The sequence below is a fragment of the Alligator mississippiensis genome, chromosome 2 (genome assembly GCF_030867095.1).
Source record: "Alligator mississippiensis isolate rAllMis1 chromosome 2, rAllMis1, whole genome shotgun sequence".
NCBI classification, from domain to species: domain Eukaryota; kingdom Metazoa; phylum Chordata; order Crocodylia; family Alligatoridae; genus Alligator; species Alligator mississippiensis.
Window position 1 is genome coordinate 253397514 of NC_081825.1, and position 19849 is coordinate 253417362.

The 19849-nt window shown below is 40.1% G+C and overlaps 1 protein-coding gene across 5 annotated transcripts in view; it reads right to left on the reverse strand.

Annotated features, from left to right (window-relative positions):
* Positions 1 to 19849, reverse strand: part of HECTD1 (HECT domain E3 ubiquitin protein ligase 1) — a 95659-nt gene that overhangs the window by 39753 nt on the left and 36057 nt on the right. For all 5 annotated transcript variants that reach the window (XM_059723021.1, XM_059723020.1, XM_059723018.1 and 2 more), the window contains exons 9-19: positions 19732 to 19846; positions 19216 to 19390; positions 16950 to 17088; positions 16122 to 16292; positions 14454 to 14676; positions 6350 to 6613; positions 6169 to 6245; positions 3690 to 3824; positions 3320 to 3466; positions 1665 to 1759; positions 998 to 1103 (exon numbers count right to left, since the gene is read on the reverse strand). In XM_059723021.1, the coding sequence (XP_059579004.1) occupies positions 998 to 1103; positions 1665 to 1759; positions 3320 to 3466; positions 3690 to 3824; positions 6169 to 6245; positions 6350 to 6613; positions 14454 to 14676; positions 16122 to 16292; positions 16950 to 17088; positions 19216 to 19390; positions 19732 to 19846 (1647 nt within the window). The remainder of the gene's footprint in view (positions 1 to 997; positions 1104 to 1664; positions 1760 to 3319; positions 3467 to 3689; positions 3825 to 6168; positions 6246 to 6349; positions 6614 to 14453; positions 14677 to 16121; positions 16293 to 16949; positions 17089 to 19215; positions 19391 to 19731; positions 19847 to 19849) is intronic.

The following is a 19849-nucleotide window of genomic DNA, read 5'->3' on the forward strand; positions in this document are numbered from 1 at the left end:
TCTATATTCCTCCCCTACTCTGTGGCTTCAACTACTGCATCTTCACTTGCAAGGCCATGCCTGATTTATCCCCACCCTATCTTTCTCTCTGTCCCCAGTGAACACCCTATCCCCAATGAATACTGAACTTAGTTAGCCAATGACAGTGTCTAAGTCATCATTTATTACATTCTCATACAAAATCTTTGATTTTTGCAATTCTGCCTGATGCTTGGGAGAAAAGAAGCTCCCTGTAATCATCTGCGAAGTCACTCCCTTACCCTTCTTCCATCTCTCCTAAAAACCCTCCCTTACTGCAAGACCTATAAATAACTTGAAAACAGATAAGCTACTGGTGCACTCAAATCACTAGCATGCTGACCAGTTGTTATGCTGATAACAGGGAAAATTAATGCCCCAGTTTAAACAATATTTAAGTAGAGTTTTGCAGTTGCAGCTCCAGGAATCCACAGTGAAAATAACTAATGTTTATTAACAAAGAAGAGCTAAACCAGAATTCCTCCAGGGGTCCTTTACTGAAATTTCCCTAGCAAGCTGTAGCAATAAAGAAAACAAATCCACAAGGAAAACCAATTAAGAGACTTGTCTACATTCAAAAGCTGCATTTATACTTGTGGTGTGCAATTCCCTGAATATGGATGCAGTTTATAGTGCATAAAAGTAGTGTGGATTGCTATCTGGAAAGGGGAATACTGCTAGACAGATGGAACAGTGGGCAGACCCCCTTTTTATCCATCTGCATGCTCACTTGCAGCAAAAGTAAATGAAAAGGCCAAGTCTTGAAAAATCTATGAGAAGGAAAAAACCCAAAAGACAAAAAAAACCCACAACAAATTGGGCCAAATCCCCTTCAAAAGCATTTCTCTCTAATTCTTTACAATTTCATTTCAACATGTCTGAGTTAGATTCATTATACAATTTCATAGCTACTTTAAGAAAACATGGTTTCAATTATATTTAAATTCAGTAATATATTCTGATAACACTGGACAGTTACCTGCAAATTATAAGCGGATCCTGGTGTATCATACAAGTGGAGAGGTAAACGTTCAATAGATTCTAACACTGCTATCAATTTCCGAATTAACGCCACTGCTGGACGACTATAAAAGGAAGCAGTTAAACATTACAAAAATTACCAGATGACAGTAATTTAAGGGACATATTTGTTTGTATCTCATGGAACAAAAACTACTTTTATTTTAGTCTAGAAGAAAAGCACAATCAGAACTTCTAATACAAAATGACAAGTCATTTGGATCAGAAAAACAAACCACTAAGAAATTATACATGTTTAAAAAACTTAAAATATTAACCATGCATTTTTACTTAATTAATTTCTATTTAACAGGTGTTTAAGTAAAATATTACTTCAGGATGTATACTGGGTCTAGAGTCAGATATTTATAGGGTGATCAGAAGCCTTTAGACAAACCCAAACCCCCAGAAATTATGCCAACTTGCAAACTTGCTTAGTTATCACTCCAACAAATTTACAGTCGACTGCCATTGTTTAAAGACTAATTCCACATTTCATAACTGGAAGACCAAAACTCAAATTAAATAATGAAAGGCAAAAGGTAAGGCTTTTAGTTTAATACACGCATTTAATTTTCTATTACATACTTTAATTTGTATAAATGAAGCCATAATTTTATTTTTACCTTTCATCATCTTCATTTTCACTGAACGCTGTTTTGAACACATTTATTCTCTCTACTAGTTGACTACAATCTTGTTTCGAATCTAAATCCAGAGTCTAATACAAAGGAAAAAAAATTGTAACATGTAAAAAATGTAAAGCAGTCACAAATATACATATATATTCTCTGTTATGCTTACTGACTGGAACCATTACAATTTTAATGGTACAGGCAGTCCTCGCATTTACGGCAGGTTACGTTCCTAGAAAAGGTGCTCTAAGTGGAAACAATGCAAGTCGAACCTGATTTTCCCACAAAAACAATGTTATAATAGGCGTTACGTTCCTGCCCAAGGGCCTGATGCCCAACTTTTTATAGGAATGACCATAAACACCATATTTAAATCAACTATTTAATTTTATTTAATCAGAAGGCAAAGAAACACCTTCACTAGGGTCATGGAATTGGCTTTCTTTGGGGAGATTATTGGGGAGACTTAGGGCCACTTACGGTAATTCGCACTTGCAGTGCTCCGCCATTTACAACCATGTTATTACTTACGACACTGGATCCTCGCACTTATGGCATGACGTTTGTGAGCTGCCTGAGTTGCCATCATGCCATAAGTGCGAGGATCCAGCGCCATAACTAACAACATGGTTGTAAATGGCGGAGCACTGCAAGTGTGAATTGCTGTAAGCTGAAACTATATAAATCGAGGAATTCAGGAAAGGTGAAAATTTTGACACAAACGTTGGGCAACACAATTAGTTTAATGGTTCATTTGAACTTAGCACTTCATTTGCTATAAAGCCTTTTGCTGTTAGTACATGTTTTATGGGCCAGATTTTCAGTCAGTTAAGCCTATATAACTGCAGTTAAGTCAATTAGAAGCTACATCAGGGCAGGCAGTTATTTCGGGCAGAGGGCCACTTACTGAGTTTTGCCAAACCATTGAGCCCCACAAGGGTAGCCCCACCCCTTGACAGGTGCCCCACCCCTGGTCACCACCTTGGGACTGGAAGCCCCACCCCCTAACCCCTGACCCTTGCCACAAGATGTCCTTCCCCTTGGACCCCCACCTGCTCCCCTCCAGAATTATATTTTTCCTTATTTACATGCATTTGTGTAGTGTGCCATTCCTCTCCACCCCCTGGCTGGCCGCTCTGGCACCACGTGGATCCTGTCTGCAGTGCCAGGACCACAGCAACCAGCTCGGCCTGACCCTAAGAACTGGGGTGATAGTCTGTAGGACTCCTCTGCCTCTCCCAGCTCACCCTTAATCCGGATTTCCCTCCAGCAGAGGGAGGCAGAAAGAGCCCCATGGTTCCAGGCCAGAACCCTCTGATAGGCAGGGATTTCTAGGCAGGGGATTGGGGGGGGGGGGGGGGTGGCGGCAGGTAGGCCTTGCTTCTGCAGCTGCTTAGTCCTGCCAGCAGCTTCCCCTAGGTCCTACTGCCCCTGGCTCCTGTCATCTTTGACAAGCAGCCAGAGGCAGATAAATATTTTCTAAATTTTTGAGGGGCCCCAGGGGCTGCATCTGGCCTGAGGGCCGTATTTTGCCAGCCCTTGAGCTACATGCATTTACACCAGCTGACAATCTGTATCTTATCTCAATTTGATTCTTTTTAAAAGTAATCTGTATTCTTCTGAAAATGTCTATTCAGTTAACTTACATTATTTAAAACTGTGAGAAGTGCCTGCACCAAGCCACTGCTACACATTTCGTAAGGAGAAATAGTGTTTTCATCCTTCAACAGCACAATTAAATTTTCCAAAGCAGTTTTCATTAAATCTCTCCATGTATTTTCACCCTCAATGCACTGGAAGAGAGAAAAGCAGCAGATAAGAAAGTAACATAGTTCTTCAGATGCTTAATTAAAATAAGTTTTACTTAGACCAGTTTTAACAGAATAAATAATTTTACAGACCAACCTAATAAATTTGTTGGAACTGGGCATTTTCCATGCCAGCTTAAAAATCTATTTATTACTATGCTAATTTTAATTGATTTTTAAGCATTTAGGTTTAAAAGGTGATATTTACCTGTCTGTTTGTATGAAGTTCCCAGGAAGACTCTAACTGGGTTGCTATGTTCCTTAATGTTACAACTACTCCTCGAGGCATACTTTCAACAGCCTTAAAATGATCATCATATAAATCTCTTGCCATAGTTCGTACCTACCAAAGATGAACAAGAATCATAATTATGAATTAAATATTATTTTTATATTTTAGGATACCAACAAGTCATTTAGATTGATTTTAGAAGAAAGTCTCCTGAAATCTACAAACATCTCATTAGCAGGAACTAACAAGATTCAAAGAGTTCTTAAGTAGCAAACAATGAAATAACAATAAACTACTGTCCTAGACCCAGTGGGTGGTCTGTGCATAAAGTGAATTTACAAGATAAGAAGGGGAGGATATCTTAACTTTGCCAAAAGCATACCTAAACATAAAGTAGCAGCAGACTAGACAGAACGTGGCAGACTACTCTGCAGCTATTCCTATAGTTACAGAAGAAGGGCCAAAATTCCCAGTTTTATCTGATCACAGTCCAGCTAACCTAACTTCTAAACGCTGCATACAATTCTAGAAACTTGAGATGCTTGCAAAAGAAGGTGTTTATGGGAAACCAGCAGAAAGCACAGGGTATGTTTATTCTGGATTAGGATGGTGTAAAGACTCCCAGGACCAGAAAATAAATCCACCCATTTAAAAAGTTCATAAATGATATATCGTTTTTAACTTTTTGGGTCTCAATATCATAAAAGGTTGTCTTCAAATAGATGCCTCAAATCACTTCTACTTACTCTGAACTGAAAAAGTTTGAAGCCATAGAAGAACCTTAAAAGCATTCCTGATTTTTGGAACAAGTAATCAGTTGCCTAAGAACAACAGGCGGGAGAATATACAGAATGGTAGTACATGATATAGTTATTTAGTACTGCAAGGTGCCAGTAATTTTCTCCATATACAGCCATTAAAATGGCACAGTATTTGTTTAAAAAAATGTTGATGTTAAAAGGGGTAATGTATTAAAATTTTAATTTAACATTTTAAATATATTTGTTAAAAGACAACTGAGAACAGAAGGGATTTAGGGCAACTGTACTATGAATATGCTTGATCATAATACGACAATAAATGTGAAAGTATTGCTGTTCTCCAAGAATTCTAGCAACTGGGTTTTGTTCGGTTTTGTTTTGCCCAAGATGTCCATGACTATGGGATGTAATGAGCAGGAAGAAACAATAGGTCATGACACACAAGTCAAAATTAACACACAACTGAGATGAAGATAGGGAGCAGTATTAGTGTCAGTATTGCAATTGACATTTTAGGAATCCACCACATTTGGTTTGTTTTTCTCCACACTACAGCCACAGCCAGAATAGCTAGGATTTTAACTTAACAAGCAGCAAGAAAGTCTATTTTCTGAAGCAGAGTTAAGAATGAAATGCAAATATCTAGTAATTTACACTGCTGTCTACAGCTCTGTTTATATTATCCAAAACATAAGTTTAAATTTCTGGCAATTTGTTGAGCTTAACTAGAACTGAAGTTGAGACAGATTATGGAAAATTGGGGATGGGAAAAGTTAGCTATATGTTGATCTTCCTTCCAACTTGTATTCAATTATATAACTTTAGGGCTCTCACACAATTAAAAAATTTGATCACGATTAAAAAAATTGGTCACAATTAATTGCGATTTTAATTGCACAGTTAAAAACTCAAAATTATGCATAGAAAAACAAATTAAGCAAAATTACACTAGTACTTTGTATGATTGGGGAGTGGGTACGGGCTGTATGTGGGAATCTGTAAAGCTGTGGAGGGCTGTGGGTGTGTGTGTGTGTGTGGAATTTGGAGCCCGGGGAGGGGGGTTCCTGCATTCCCTGTTAGGATGCAGGGTACTGTGGGTCAGGAGTGAGGGGCAGCAGCAGGGCTGGGGAACCTGTGCTGTGGGAGTGAGGGACAGACGTACAGACACTGACCAGCAGGCAAGTGGGGGAGGGAAGGGGTGCAGCAGGGGACAGATCGAGGCCCCCATGATGCGGGAGTGGGGCAGAGCTGCAGGTGGCCTGTCCAGGTGCAAGGGGGGGCTCCAAAACCACGTGCATGAATAATGTGTTAAAAAATTAATGTGAACACCGATTAACATGTTAATCATGCATGTGAAACATGATTAATTGACAGCCCTACATAACTTCTATCGATTTAAACGAGAACAGAAACAAAAAAAAAAATTGTGGTTGATTCACAAATTGGACACTTCAAAAAAGCTTAAGCCATAACGTTATGGGAAACTAGTGAACAAACCTTAAAATTTCTCTTTCTGAACCATAATACATAGGTGTGAATAAAAAGAGAAATGACATTTTGGTGCGCTCTCTAATGGCACACTTCAAATAAAAGCTGGCTCTAGGCATTAAAATAGCCCCGATAGATAGGAAAGCATCTTTTCATAATGCAAGTTGAGTGAAAATAGAGGGAACTCTAAACTAATAAGTACAAACCTTTTGCTTTGTTTTCTCTAACTTGGATTTCAGTTTTCTACCTCTTTTGCCAGTCCAGCCAGTCACAAACTCTGATCCTATAAGACAATTTTAAAAAGTCACAATTCCACATGATACCTAAGATGTACTGAATGTACTGTACTTCCTTTACCTGTTAATATATATATACCTACATACTTACCCAAAGAAGTTTCAGCAGTAAACGAATGTTTGGTTCCTCTATTGGATTCAAAAACAAAACCAGGTAGATCTTCTTTCAATATCGTAGCTTGCTGACCATCTGAATTGTGAATAGCAATCTCTCCTTCCTTTAAACAGGTAAGGGACCAATTTCCCACAGTAAGTTTAGTAGGTCCAGGTGCGGATAAAATTGGCTGACTTGTCGTAGATGGTTTGACTTGGCCTCGAGCTCTTTGCAACTTCTCTAAGAACTCACTTCTACTTTCTAATAAAAGAGAAAGAATTTTTAGCACTTGAATTTAATCACAACCCATTTCAAGCCATTTTTTTTGGCAAGAGCAAAATTACTTTTAAAGTTTGTTCAGGGCCAAATTAAGTTTCACATTAAGGCTCTTAAGATAACCTGAACTCTCTCCCACTGCATTTGTGTGCTATAACAAAGATGTATTATTACATGATTACATCAAAACAAGACAATCCATTTTTGAAGGATTCTGAAGATACTTTAATATTTGTATTCAATGTTACCTTTCCTAACAAAGCAAGGTTAAACTAATCCAACTAATCAACTTAATTATGTTAAAAGCCAATATGTAAATTTTGTCCTACTACTACCACTAATATGAAGTTTTCCTATACCCACATTTACTCAAATCTAAAATGACCCCCCCCTTGGGGAAAAAAGCCACTCATCCTGGATTCAAGTACAAGATAGGAAGAGAGTCAGCTGCTGGGGCTCCAGCTCTGACCTGAGCCAGAGCTGGGCTCAGAGCTGGGGCCACAGCCACATCCCCCTTCCCCTGCTTACCCTCAGTCACAGCTTCAGCTTCTGCCTCATTACAGCTTGGGACACAGAACATGGTGGCTCTAGCCTGCACCTAGTCAGCTCCAGCCCCAGCTCCAGCCCCGAGCCACTCTGGGCTGGGACTGTACCTGTTACCATTGCTGCCTTGTCAGGCAGGATTTGGAGCTAGAACAGCAACTGAGGGTAAAGCAGAGACGGGGAGGTAAACAGGTGGGGGGCAGGCACAGGGGGCATAGACATGGGAGCAAGGTGGGAGATGGGGAGAGGTGGCAGGGGTCAGCCCATTTGACTCCCCAACGTCTGCCCCCACCACTGCTTTGCCCACTACACCCCGGGGGGGGGGGGGGGGGTTGATTTAAGAAGCCCCTCCAATAATTAGATTTTATACATGGAAAATTACAAGAATAAAACATATTTAGGAATTTTCTACTTATAGACTCTTAATTACTTAGGAGGTTAAATTCAAAGTAGTGTTCGATTTGTATAAATAATGCATTTTAGAAAAGAAGCCCAAATCAGACCTCAAACAACCAGGAAACCTTCCAGTATACTTCCCAGAACCTGGTGATCCATTTGGGGGGGGGGGGGGGGGGGGGGGGGTATCAAGTTTCAACCTTATGGTATCATTGTCCCTTCAAGGGTCTGTCTGCCTCAACTCAGCACCCATCAGGCTACTACACCAGTTTCTACCATAATAACATGTCCAGGAATGATGTGGCATCGTATTTACTGATCTTTGCTCTCCCTCCAACCCCTGCAGCCTGCAAGAGCAGTAAACCCTTTATAGCTTGACTTTTCAGAGGCAGCTGTTGGAATCAGTCCTGAATGAGGTTTTGAACTGATGCCTTCTAGAACCAGTTCAGTATGACTTAGTCACAAAATCAATGCTTGTAGAGGCACGAATATGGGGAGTCAAAGAGCATATAGGTGACAGTAGATCTTTTTTCCCCTGCTGCATGTGGAAAAAACCTTGTCTTGGATTCAAGACCTACAAATTCATGAAGTTATTCCAATGAGATGCCATTGCTCTTATTCTACTAGCTACAGGCTCTTTGCTTATCCGACGGGAGAGCAAAGTGAGTCTTATAGGACCCATATGGGACAAATCAAATATTTAACATAAGACAAACAGAACTGTGCTACTGTATTTACTTGAATATAAGAGAGAACCCTGATTATAAGATAATCCCCCCAAATAATTAGACTGTATATATGGAAAAAAATTATAAATTATAGATTCTATACCTGGAAAAATATATTTATTGGACATTTACCTTGAATTTCACAGATTTCACAGAAATTAGGGCTGGAAGGGGCCTAGGAAGATAGAGTCCAGCCCCCTGCCCCAGGAGCAGCAAGTCACTAGGGTCAAAGGATCCCAGCAAGATAAGTGTTCAAACATTTCTTAAAAGAGTCCAGAGTAGGTGCCTGCACCACCTCTGGAGGGAGTCTATTCCAGGCCTTGGGGGCTCAGACAGTTAAGAAGTTTTTCATTATGTCCAGTCTAAAACTGTCTTGGAGGTGTTTGTGACTGTTGGTCCTTTTCATCCCTTGGGATGCTCTGGTGAACAGGTGTTCCCCCAGATCCTGATGCAATCTGTCCCTCTCCCACTGCTACAAGGGAAAAAAATCTGGGAGGTCAAGTAGCCCCTTTGCCCTCTACCCCCCAGCCCCCAACTTCTTCCTCCTGCAGTCCCATCCCTCCTCTTCACTGTCAGACCCTGTTGTCCCATACCACAGAGAAGTGAGGAACAAATTTGAAAAACTGACTTTGAAATAAACTTAGCTATAGCATTTTGCATACATTACCCACAAACTTAGTTCACCCAGAAATGATGCATGTGACCATTTTTTAAATTGTTGCAAGTTTTAGCACAAGTACTAAATAAACACACTTAAGTAGCACCTTAGCACCTACTTAGATGAAGTACAAAGTATGCATGATATTAGTCCAAAGTCAAAAGGCTCATGATTTTCCATACAATTCATTGGGCTGAGCCTCAGCAGCATTTCAAGCCCTGGTGACCCCACAGCCCAGCACGCTCAGTATGTGTGTGTACTCCAGATACCCCCCACAAAGGATCCATATGCTAATTGGGCCCCCACTCATGACTGAAACTCTGGTCATGAGTCCTGGGATCTTCCAAAAATGTATATGTAGATGAGGCATAGAGGGCTTCACCTCATGGAGGGTGGGGTTGTAGATAGTAGAGTCCTGGCATTGTTATGCATGCATAGGATGACTAGAGGTTGGAGTAGTCTAGAACATTTGAACTCCTAATCTTAATGTCATGACCCACTTCTGAAAGCTGAGCATGTGCAGTGAGTTGTTTGACCAGTACCTAGGTGTTTGTCTGGTAACCAGGGGAACTGTGGCAGTTAGGACCATTATTTTAATGAGTTATTATGGGTTGTTGGGATAGTTTGATTTGTATGGTCCTAGCTGTGATCAACTTCGATTGGCATTGACTGAGAGAGTAACGATTCGATCTGCATGCGACTGACAGGTGGCATGGTTCAGACGTTATAAAGCCTGTCCAGTGTAGGTGCTGGGGAGCCTTTTGGGGGTCATCGTCGTCAGAGTTAGAGCTCACTGGGACCTGCTCTGTCATGCTCTCAACCTCTTTTGCCTGGTGTGTGTGCATATACAACTAATTTAGTATTCAAGTACTTGTGTTTGTGGAACCCAGTTTATCGACTGTGGAGCAAGTGAGAACAGTGTGTGTGTGACAGTGTTCGGGAAAATGACAGGACCGACAGGAGGGTCCTGATCACCTGAGCACTTGCTGGCCACTCAACTGCTTCTTTACCCGATCAACACGATGCCGAGTATCACCTACCCCTTTTCTGAGGTGCTTAGTACTCGCCTGAGTGTGAGGGAACAGCATAGAAATCCTCAGGGGTGTGAGGATGCAGAGCAGGCCTGCCCTGCTGTCAGCAATCTAGGGTGATAGTCAGCCACCTCGGGTGAGAGACTGGCATCGGGTTCTTAGCTGTTCTATAGTTTAACTGTTTATAGTACTGTATACTGTGTCTGTATACTGTTGTTTGGTTTTGTTGGTTCTCGTCTTAATACACTTGTTAAACTTTACATTCATGTGGGGTTTTGCTTGGTATTTTGCGCCTCTGGTTGGGGCCGGGCAATAGGCCAATGTCCAGAGGGATTTAACTTTTTGGTGTCCCTTGAATCTAATGGGGAGATTGGTGAGGTACAGAGGCTTAACAACCCTGTGTGTGTGTTTGAGAACATGGGTGGGTGCCTGAAGTGGTCCACGGGGTTCTCTGCTTTATTGTGGTGTGCCTGCCTTCTCTTTTCCCTGCTCTTCAGGGCCACACTAATCATGGTAAGAGAGGGGCCAACAGAGGGATACTTGGTGAACTGCTTGGGGTTTGGTTTGGTGATGTTTGCAGACATTTAAGGCAGCAAAGAAACAGACATTATTGGAAATGGGAAACAAAGACACAACTCAGCTGCAGGAGCAAAGAGGAAGTTGAAATGTATGCAATATAGTAGCTCACCATGACTTGAAAAAGAGTTGGTGCCAAGGGGGACTGTGCTCAATGGGCCCTACCATGCATTTAATTCAGATGGTTTGCACTAGTCTATCTTCATAGCAGCTTCCCATCAGCATGTTTGCCTCCTATGGGCCATGTGTTTTATTAGTCATGCTCAATGCTGGTTGCATTTAAATCAACTCCTTAGTTGGTTTCCATTACTGAGCACACGCTACTTTAAGCAGTAGTTCAAAGATAGGCAATGTATTTAATGTGGTTTCTTTGTATGCGTATGTAAAATGAGGGGCTTTTTCACCCATGTTGACTGGGGAGGAGAGGGGAAGACCTCATCTTGTATTTTAAGAGTAAATACGCTGTTTTTCAAGATTATTTGGGATGACTTCAACCTAGCTTGCCTAGTTATCAAACTCAAACTCATTTTCTATAAAATGCTATCATAAACCATGATATGCATCACATTTAAGTATGTTTAATTAAAAGTTTTAATTATTGTAAAGCCTGACATTTAGATGGGCTTGTATTTTAAAAGTAAACTTCTAGACAAAATGCAAACTTAATAATGCCTAATGAAATGCTCCCAGATTTTAAAAAGGACCATCATCTTTCACCACACTCTTGCAACAAGTTTTTCATTACTTTAGTATTCACACACATTCATAATAGCCATTTCCACAAGCTGTAAATTATTCCTTTAAATAAAAGTTTTTAAACATGCAAAGTTGAGGTGTACAATCTTGACTATTTCCTTTACCGACTAGAAGTCTTGGAATTTTTTTCATTTTACCTAAAACATTATAATTGCAGGAATTAATGAAACTTCTCCCAATGTTTCAAACTGGATAATATTTTATAAACCGATGTTCTGTTTACATGCAAGAAGACATATTTAAGGTTGCCTTAACTCAAATTTGACTATATTAAGTTAGCTATGGAGAAGGGTGAAGACAGACCAGCTAAAAATTTCACAGTACAGAGAAAAATAAATCCCTGTACAGAGTTTTCATTTTATAGTTCACAGTAAATTCCACTGCTGAATTGCAGTAACCTCCTGTAACTGAGCAAATATCTTTTCACCCATTTGCTAATTGAAAAAAGTTATAAAACAATTAATCTCTTTACGTAATTTGTTAAACACCGATTTCAAACAGCAAAGCACAGGGCAGAAACCAAGGATGCTATCCTGCCATTCGTAATCCCTTTAACTAGCCTCATAAGAGTTCCACAATACCAACCAAATTAGGTAGAACTGGCCAACATGGAGAAAAGAGTGAGCATGCAGTACAACTATTGTTGTACTAAGACTGCTACATTTTACCCGTTTTGGAAGGAAGCATGTGTGGGGTGATCATGACATGCTTCCCTAGGGCTCTCCTGAGGTAGGATAAGGCATGCCCTATGTGGCCAGGTATGAAGAGCAGTCTCTCCTTAAATGAGGCCAAAACAAATCCAATTTCACTGAAGCTGCAGAGACATGAAACTAGTGACTGTGTACAAGATTTTATTCCTTGGCACGTGTGAAACAAAGATGACCTAGAATCTAGGAATTTCAAAACGAAATTCAAAGAGGTGTTCATACTCTCATTTTAATTCAACTCAAACATCTCAGCACAGAAATGATAAATGTCTTGTAGTCTTGGCACAGACTTCTGCCTTTTGTCACTTTATAGGTAAGGGTGGCCTCCCCAATCTTTTTAAAAAAAGTAATTACCATACGTATTACTGCCTAGGTATTGATTATATGGGGTTATACAGAATTAACATCCATGTCATTGTACCCATGTCATATCATCTTACTTATCAGTCTTCAGAGTGCTTTCTTCTTCATCCACATGAGCATGGATAATATTGCAATACACACACTGAATTTAAGACAACCCCCCCTCAATAATTAGATTCTATACATGACAAGCATATACACACGTTATAATTTTCCATGTATAAAAACTAATTATTGGAGGGTTATCTTAAATTTATCCCTCTCACTGCTGCAATGGGGAATGCTACCAGCCTCTCCCTACCATTTGCCCTCCTTCTTAGGTGCCTGTGCACTCTGGCAACTGCCCTCCTCACAACTTGCCTCCTCTGGTACGGTACTAACCTTCCCTGGCACCTACCTTTATCCCTGGTACCTGCCCCCCCCCCCCTCCCCCATGGTGTCATCCCCCCACCCCCAACCTCCAGCTCTGCTCCACCTGCTGTGGGGCCAATTGGTAGCTGGAGCAACCATGCACTCCATGCCTCAGACTCAAGTGGGGATTGGGATGGGGCCAGAGAAGTGGAAGAAATGACAGGAGAGGAGAGGAGAGGAGAGGAGAGGAGAGGAGAGGAGAGGAGAGGAGAGGCCCGGGGGGGGGGGGGGGGGGGGGGAGGAGGACAGGAAACAGTAGCAGCTCCAAGTCCGTCCCTAAGCCTAGGCTGGAACTGAAGCCAGAACCACAGCAGCCACCTGCCCCTCCCCACCCCCAATTGGATTCAAGATGAGGGGCTTCCCTCTCCATGTTAAATATGGGGGCAAAACTCATCTTGGAGTCAAGTAGATGCAGTGTATTATATTACATTACAATGTGGATAGATAACATGGATATAAATAAGCTGGATAAAAAAGAAAGCACACTGAAGGCTAGAAAACAAGACCAGCCTTCAAATAATTTTAATTTACACACACAATATAGCTCTCTCATTAATCTGAGGAATTGGGAAGCCTGGGAAGTTACCTAACTAAAGCATGAAACTATTATAAAAAAAACCCAAACAAAAAAAACCAAACAAAAAACCAACTCTCTTATGTATTTATGTATTCTTTATGGAAACATCTGTCTCAAGACATGTGAAGTACGAAACGACTTTTGGATAGGACGGCATTTGTTGATTTTAACTGTCTTTTCTCATTCCTTTATTTTTAAGGTATAAGTCCTCACTTTGGATTTCCAAACTCTTTGTGGAAATGACAAGTTAGATTTTAGTTTTTCCACCCTGAAAAATGTAAGTCCATTAGCTTTCAACAGAAAGGACACAGATACCTGTTCTTTGAATGTACTAAGTGAATAAAACCTTTGCACCTTATTTCAATCCTGAACCACAACACACACACACTCTCTCTCTCTCTCTCTATGACTTGTGAAACTTAATAAAACCACAATGTATTATACAGCTGATGATTCACAAATGCACGAACAGTTACACTGGTGAAAAGATGAAATGCTCAGGAAGGTTTTTTCTGCTGCCTTGGCAAAGGCAGTAAACCAGTATTCTTCAAGAAAAAAGTCTGAACATTCTGCACAGGGTACAGAAAATGTGTTGAAAAGTATTTACATTGCATGGCCTGCTGCCTAATGCTTTCTCCTATTAACTAGGACACTGTAATGTTTCCCACCCCGATGAGAAACTTTCCAATACTTTGTCTTCAAACGCATGCAATCTCATTCAGTTAGCTAAAAGCAAACAACAAATTGCCTTTTAAATCTGCTTTTCCTGTGATGGCCACTACTGAGTGCTTTTAACATCTGGCATAAGTATGCATGGAGAAGAATCAAAACAAAACAAAAGTTGATACACTTTTGCTGCCAAGGTGTTTACTTAACACAATTCACCAAGGAAGTCAAGTTACTACGGTCGCATGCTATTTGATGAAATGCATCACAATTAACTGACCACCTTCCACATGTTTACATCCTTTACTATTTAGTAAGCAAATTCCTGCAAAACAGAATAGCTCAAATCAAATGATAAATAAATTTAACAGTTTCAAGATTTAGTTTATCATTAAGTCAAAAATAAATCATACCTGAACTATCTGATCCTCCTTCAGGGCTTCCACTGGAGTACATTGTAGCCAATTTTCCATCCAAGATAAATCTGAACCATCCATTGCTACCATTAGATAGTTCCAGGGCTGCTGCATCACTCCAGATATATAAACAGTCCCTTCCCCTAATGATTGACCAGTCTCTCCAGTGATACGGTTTACCCTGCTGTAGTTCTTTAGCATCCTCTTGGGGTTCATCCTCCTGTAATGAAATTATGTAAGTAAAAGGCTATTTAAAAAGTTAAACATAGAAATTAATATAGTTAAACACAGAAGTTGGTCTAATAAAAGATATCAGATTCACCCAAAGAACCTTGTCTGCTTATGTCCTTAGACCAACACGGCTACAACCTACACCCCTATAACATAGAAATCAAGCATTCAAAAATGTAACCTCTGGACAAGAACTAATTCTGTAAAAAGGGTCTTTTAAAGGATTGTTTATTGTGAGAATCTGAAGAATGAACAGCACTTAAAATGAAATTATAAATGTCATTTAAGCCGACTAGTTGGGGTAGCTCTCTCAGTCATATTGCCAAAGACACTGAGAAGGGCAAAGGATATTGTGGCATCTCTTATTAGACCAACTGTATAGCTGGGAAGAAAGTTTGATAGCAACTGATTAACACAGTTACATCATAATGTAACAAAAAACTGCTGTCCATAAATCTCATGACTTGTGTATTTTAAAAGTTCTTATTTTACTACAAAAATATCAAGTTCAGGTAATGTTGCAGCTTAATGTTGTGGCTTGTTCTCTACTTGGAATCACTTGGTGGGAATCACCAAAGATGATCTAATAAAATCAAAATAGAAACCCTGGTGGAAATTAGCTGGAAGTAGTGAGGGATTAAGAATGTGAAATTTGGGAACTGACAAGATGCCCTCAAAACATATATTTTAGTGTCTTGTTGTGATGTAGCAGTGTACTTATTTTTAAGCAGTCCATTATAACAATGTTTAGCAATCTATTAGCTATTTGATAAGATTACTTTAAAAATCTCTTTGGCTGTAAATAGATCTATTCACCACCTTCACTTGCAGTGCTTTCTTTTTAAAGCAATGTAAAAAGTGACAAATGTTCATAGTAAATTAATGAAACCAAATGTCCCCATTTTACAGATGAAAAAACTGATAAGGGTTTCATTTCTTGTTTTCTAGCATATTATGTTACCAAATAAGATGCTGAGCCAATTAACAAAATATATATATTGAGCACTACTAAGTTTTGTTTTTCATTGACCCTAATACAAGACTATACATAATTTAAAATCGCCCCCCAAAATTAGATTCTATAAGGACAATTCATAATTTTGGTATAAATTTATAACAAGTAAACAGGTGGGGGGGGGGAAAAACTTAGCAGGAGTGGGAGCGGAAGCACAAAGGTTGGGGAGAGACAGCAGCTCTGACTGCAACCCTCAGCCCATACTGTGGCTTAGAGTCACAGCAGCTGCCTATCCACCTACCCTTTACTCAAATCCACGATGAGGGGCTCCCCCAACAATGTTAAATGGGGAAAAAAAACCCTAGTTTTGGATTCATGTAAACATTGGTGGTAACCCCCCCCCAATGTTCTCATAACCTGCAAAAAATACATAAATAAAAGATTGCTTCCTAAAAAAAAGGATGTCAGACAATTCCTACCTTTTCAGGTTTAGATTCTTCTTCATTCTCATCATCAGAAGATGGTCCTGCTAAAGTTGACACCTTACTAATTACACCAAGTCTAGCAAGTTGGTCCAGAAAGAGGTCACCACCTTTATCTACCAAATCCCTGATGATCTGCAAGGCTAATAAGTGGCCATCATCATCATCCTAAAAGAAATTGAAAAGAAAAGAAAGATGTACTTAGTGCAATCACTTCAACTGTTAAGCACTGTCAATCTACTAACACTATACTAAATAACTTTTTCATTTATCAAAGGGCACAGCTACAAACAAGTTTCCATGAAGGAAGTCAGGGCACCAGTTTACAGTGCCTTAAGGCAGAGTTCCCAACACTAAATTCACAGCCTAACTTCTCATAGTAACTTTTCTGGGCACCGAGACTTTGGGATATACACCTATCACATGTAGGCCAACTAGGTTAAAACCTAATGCTCAAGTAACAAGCTACTTAAAACTTTGTTCTGAAGACTGATTCAACATAATACAAAAACAGTACATATAAGTTACAAGGATATAAGAGGCAAGGATTTTGTGGGTGGTATTTTTTTAACTGGACCACTTTTATAGTTCAGATAGATTTAAACAAGCTTTTAAATGCATTATATTACATACCTGAAGAAGACTGCATTGCACATAAAAGCCTAAATTTATTCCAAACATGCAGTTGGTCCAATAAAATAAATCCTTGCCTCTTTCATTTCCTGGAACCATCATGCCTACATCACTCCAACACTACCAATATGAGATGGAAGGTTTTTTATTTCACAAATATAGTAGTGTAAGTAATAAAAGAACCATCCTTACCTCTTGATCAAGCACAGTAGCAGTGATTTCAACAAGTACTGTGGGCAGATTGTGGCCAGCATCAGAATCACAAACCTCTTTTAACAGTGCTTCAGAACAAAAATGAATCATTTTTCGAATTAGGGCAAGACTTGCTTTCCTTTAAAAAAAAGAAAAGAAAGTGACCTTACCTAAGCATGTAAACTTTAATAAATTAAAGTGATATACAAACTACACACAAACTGTTTATGTAGTCTATTTACCATATTTACTTGAATCCAAGGTGAGGTTTTTTCTTCCCATTTACAATGGGGAAAAGTCCCTCATCTTGGAATCCAGTACGAGGGGGGCAGAGAGCTGCTGCAGCTCCAGCAACAACTTCAGGCCAGAATCGGAGGCACCACTGCTGCATACCCTCCCCCCTACCATCTCTGCACCCCATGCATCCTCAGGTCTCCTTACTGTTCCTCCTCCACCAACAGGCTCCACCCTCACTGCAGTCCAAGGCACAGAACACGGCCCCGTAACAGTGGAGCTGACTCTGCACTTCTACTATGACAACAGCCCAGCCTCTCATCAGTATTGCCAGGTCTGGGGGAGCAGAGGCTGTGGGGGGAGGGGGAGAAAAAGAGGAAAGGATCCCAGGGTATGTGTGGGGGACGGGGACAAGGTGAGTGGGAGAGGTGAACAGGCAGCAGAAGGTAAGCTGTCTGCCCCTCCCACCACTCCCCCCCCCCCCAAAATGCCAGCTCCTTTACTGCCTCCTCCACTGCCTGAATCCCACCACTGCTTTCTTCACTGCAGTGGTGATGGGGAAAATTTTAAGATGACCCTCCAATAACTAAACTCCATGTGCGGAAAATTATAATTACACATTTTCCATATACAGAATCTAATTATTGAGGGGGATGTCTTAAATTTAGGACTGTGTTGTATTCAGGCAAATACAATATGTACTTTCACAAAAATATGATCTCTCAAAGTTTTGTGCAATAGCTGGGACTGAAACAAAGGAACTAAGTCTTAAATCTATTAACCTATAGGCAAGTAGAAACAAAGCAACAGTTCTGAAATCCTTTTCTACCTTCTCTAGGAAAAAGGTACTCAATAACATAATCTTTAGCCACTAGTTCCATAGCGTTTTTCAACATTCTTTTAACAATACTTGCCTAGTTCAACTCACTACTTCCCTGTTATGTATCAAAGGGTTGGATTTAACCATTTTTGCCACAGTACTGGATTTCAAGCTCGTGTTGAGTTACTTATTCACTGCAACTTCTAAAACACCAGAGCTGCCTGCATTCTCTGGCTACCTCAGGCAGGTGCTCCCAGGCTTGAGGAACCCAGTCTTGGACAGGATTGGACCCTCAAGTTCCAGAATTGCCTGTCCAACTTGCCTGCTTACAGAAGCACCCCCAGGAATCTCCAAGGTGCATCTCTAAGCAGAGAATACATTGCCCATTGTCTCACATGATCCAATGGCCAGGACAAAACATGACGTGTGTTTCCCACAACGAAGTGGACCAGCTGTGCCAGCACATCCCATCTGCTTCATTTGGCGATATCTACTTATACCCTCAGTTTCTACAATCAACGTTAAGCTCTTTATACTGGTCTTCAAAACTCTCCAAGCTGGTTCTTCCCCACACTTTTGCCTTCCTCCAAGTCACATGATATCACTATAGCTCCTTCTCCCTGTTCTCATTACTGTGGCATACAGGGACAGGATAACTACTGTGGCTAGGCATTCTATATGCATAATATTCTTTTTGACTCCTTTCATATTGCCCTTTAACATCACAGCACTCTTTGCCTGCTAGGCCTCACCCTAATTTCTCCTCCGAGTCCCCGCTTAAACACACTTTTTTCAAAACATCTCATTCTTACCTCCCCTATATAGAGAAAAATACTGAAATCCTAAATATAAGTCACATCATTAACTACTCTAGTTCCTGCTCTGTCACTTTGTGTTACATTCCATGTCAATCATAGATGTTATGCAATGCATGTTTACCATTAGGGTAAGTACCAGGGTGATGGGAGCTGCACTTTAAAAAAAAAATTTAAAAAAATGTAAGTCTCACTTAAGAAAACAACAAAAAAACCCACCCCCCACAAGAGAGAGACAGAGAGCCATCATCATCTGCAGTTTTCCAGTTTTCAGATGGTTTAGTACACTTTATCAAATATAATATATTATGACATTTTCAGCTAGTTCAAATTACATATGTCAGCATGATGAATGGATGTGCAACACTTGTGAAGACTGGTATAAATAAAAGATTACCTTATTGAAGGCAGCATAGTTTGTTGAAATGTTTGGGCAAACACAGGCAATAGTCTTTTCAAGTATATGGGTGCCATTTCAGGGTCTCCTTTGGGCTCGTTACATTCTTCTTCATCTTTGTTTGCATCTTTCTTTTTCTTTTCATCTCCTTTGTTAACAGGACACATCCAATCACCTGGAAAATCATTTACTGATCATTTATTTTCCTACCATGTAAAATTAGAACAGCCATTTCCAATCACAACTGAGAGACTAAACACGAAGCACACCTTTTTCAAATGCAAAGATTATTTGTGCAACACTATATAAAGCAAATTATGGGCCAAATACTGAAAGAACTGCCAAGTGCAAAATAGTAGCTGAAAATTTCTAGAAAGAGTGTAATACTCAAGGTTTGTTCCCTTTCAAAATATGCTGCCATTTTACTTCATTATGCTTCATTTTGAGAAAACAGAAAATTAAAATGTAATAATACCCCCACTAGAAGAGGGAAGTTATAGAATAATTCATACTAACCTGGAGACTGAAGAATTGCGACTACTTCACTGTGCCCTCTTTCACGAGCTTTGTCTAAAGGAGTTTTCCCATCTTCATCTCTTAGATCAGGGTTTGCACCATGTCGCAAGAGAGTCTA